The 3,066-nt window shown below is 48.4% G+C and overlaps 1 protein-coding gene across 1 annotated transcript; it reads left to right on the top strand.

The window, feature by feature from the left end:
• Window positions 1-307: 307 nt before the first annotated feature.
• On the top strand, window positions 308-2,752 carry LOC307002891 (uncharacterized protein; the record flags this gene model as incomplete). Its single annotated transcript, XM_079620849.1, has 3 exons — window positions 308-672; window positions 2,346-2,428; window positions 2,537-2,752. Exons 1-3 carry the CDS (start codon window positions 597-599, stop codon window positions 2,750-2,752), a joined length of 375 nt encoding a protein of 124 aa, XP_079476975.1. The 5' UTR covers window positions 308-596.
• Between the last annotated feature and the right edge of the window lie 314 nt (window positions 2,753-3,066).

Below are 3,066 nucleotides of genomic sequence, written 5' to 3'. Positions count from 1 at the left end.
CGTTCGTTGACTCAATGTCTGGCTCCGATGTCCTTCTGTTGGCTTACTCGCCTCTCTTTCCTAGGTTGAACCTTCCAGGCGTCCACGTCACGGCTCACTCCTTCTCCCGGGCACAGGGGAAACTCAGATAAGTTGTCTCGTTCCTTGGACTCGATGTTTGGCCTCAATGTCCTTCTATTCGCTGACTCGTCTCTCCTTCTCTTTCCCAGGTCGCACTCCTTGCCTCAGGCGTGGTTCGGCGGCTCCCTTGAGGGATGGGTCAGTGGTCCGGCGGTATAAAGGTAAGCACCTCCTGGACCTTCACGCCACGGCGCGCTCCTTCTCCTGGGCACAGAGATATAACAAAGAAGTACTGGGGTCAGGGGTGACAGGATTACCTCTTGTCTCGGGCGTGGTTCGGCGGCTTCCTTTAGGGATGGGTCAGTGGTCCGGCGGTATAACGGTAAACAACTCCAGGGCATCCGCTGGATCGGGGTCGACACTGGGACTTTCGTTTGGTATACAGGTAAGTATAACTTTGCTCACTGGATATCACTCACAGACTTCGTAGGCACGGTACATCTGTTTCTCTCCTCGTCTCGGGCTCTGTGATAGCGATGGCTCGGGGGCTCGAACACGGCGGTGATGCTGGATCGGACGCTTCTCCAGGCGACTCCACACAAGTAAGTGCAGGTAAGTATATCCGCCCGGGACACGTTTGCTCAGAGCGTGCGGGAGCGTTTCCCTCCTCTCCACTCAGGCACTGCACACACACAATTTCCTCCAACACAGCCACGTATCAACACAGTTCCTCAAGGGGTTCTTACTTGGCTCCGATCGTACAATCGTCGTAGAGACAGAGGGTAGGTTGATGTTCACAGCATAAATCTATAGCTCCGCCAGCTTCGGGATCTTGTCCTCCCCAGAGGGTGGGTCGGCCTGGAAAGTGGTCTTTGTGACAACACGCACACAACACAACACGGCAAATTCCAAGTGTACACTCTCACAGTCAAGCCACCGACTCACCCACGGCACTCCACACTAGTGCTGTGTTGAAAAAAATCGATTCACCAATTCTAAATCGATTTTCATATTAATTTCTAAAGATCGATCCGTAACTCAGAGGATCGATTTAATAACAGGCCTACATTTTCCCCATAAACACACTGAGACACGGCGACCGGCGGCGCTGCTAATGTGGTTTCTCTGAATCCACTTGTTGACAAGAAAGGAGGAAGGAGCCGTTCACATAGCGCGTTTTTTGTGCGTGCAAATTCGTTTTCCAGGCGCGCCTCTGTTCATGGTTGCATAGCAAAGGCAGACGCAAAGGGAAAGCACGCGCTTGTTGAGAGGAGAAAGCGGTGCAAACTCGTGCAAACTGCGCTCTCCATGATGACGAGGAAGTATCATCAAATAATTAATTGATTTCTAGCCCTTGCATTAGCTTTACTACTAGATATATTCATTGAGATGAGAAATAAAAAGCCGCCCTGTACAGCTATGATCAGCTGTTCGGCCGAGCTTTCCATGTTGTTTCGGAAAGGCCGTAACAGGCTTGTTTTTGTCACATGACCTGTTGAGATGCATTGAAGTGCTTCTCACTGAATTTGCACGCGCATAAAACGCGATATGTGAACGGCCCCTAAAGTGGTATCGTGTGCGGTTCGTTGTATCTAGTTTAAAAGGCCTTTTAAATATGAACGCAGTTTTGGATTAAATAAAAGGACAGTCAATTAAGTCAAATAAAACACGTTTTATCTCCTGTTTAGTTGGTAACACTACATTAAGACACCATTCATTAACATTAATGCCTTATCTAACATCAATACATTGAGTGAATAATACATTTTTACAACATTAATGTATGTTTGTGAATGTTATTTAATACAAACACTTGATTGTTCATGAACAGTTAAAACTTTTGGTTTTAAAAATATAAGATCGGATCAGATCGGATCGAATCGAATCGAATAATGATAATCGATTCAAGATCTTGAGAATCGGAATCGAATCGATTCTTGAAATTTGAATCGATACCCAGCACTACTCCACACACAGTCCAGGTGCATTTAAGGTCCAGAGACCACTTTTTCCACGTCGTTTATCTCGGAGGGGAATCACTGAAGCGCTGTTATAGCGAAGGACCAGCAAGGGAGAACGTCGCTGCCGCACCACCCCGGCGTCTTTCCTGTCCACTGTCGCTGGCTTTCCCACGCTCACTCTCCGCAGTGGGGCCACTCGTGTTCCTAGATCCAACTTCACAAAGCTCACAGACGATACACTTCCAATGAGTTTTCTACTGCATAAGTTTCTCAGGGTACTCACACGTTGACCAACCCGTGTTCTCGTCTTATTCTCTCTTACAGTGTTCGGCTCGCGTCCTGGCTGCTTTGCTCTCTCTCTCCCGAAGGGATTCGTTTATCAACACTTCCGGGAAGCTGTCCTGCATGTAACTTCTCAGTAGCTGAACACACACTTGACACTTAAATCACAATGCAAAACACGGTTTGTATTATACTCAGCCCCGTCTCTTTTCTTCCTCTTTGTGTTTGCCCAGATGCCCCGATGCCCAGATCCACTCGCCGCGACGGCTGGAAGCGGTTACCACCACGCTTGGCTTGAGCCCGACCCGGAACTAACAGCTGCGGCTGTGTATGACCGCTGCAACAACAGACGCCAACTGAATTCTGGAAGCCCTCTTTATACTCCTCCTGCTTCCCCTTCATCCAATCTGGAGATCGCGCTGTTCATTGGTGCACCTGCCACCGATTAACCCTGATTTTGGAGCCGGGAAGGGAACCGGAAGTGGAGGTGTTTGATCCGGGCGGAACCAATCTCCGCCACTATGGTTCCGCCCCAGAAAAAAGTCACCCCGTGACAAATCCACCTGCATAAAAGTAAAAGTTTACATATATGACCTCAAAAAGGCGCAGATCTCTAAATCTCTTCTTGCCATGACGACCAAACAGACTGTACTGGATTGCCACTTCATTTGAAATGAGGAATCTCATCATTCTCCTTGTGGCATCATCCAGTGAAGAACCACCAACATCTGCAATCATTGCGACCTAAGTACAAACAGACAAT

This window comes from Phoxinus phoxinus (genome assembly GCF_949152265.1).
Source record: "Phoxinus phoxinus genome assembly, chromosome: 8".
In the NCBI taxonomy this organism is placed as follows: domain Eukaryota; kingdom Metazoa; phylum Chordata; class Actinopteri; order Cypriniformes; family Leuciscidae; genus Phoxinus; species Phoxinus phoxinus.
The sequence above is the reverse complement of the archived record's forward strand: the minus strand, read 5'-3'. Positions and strand labels throughout refer to the sequence as shown.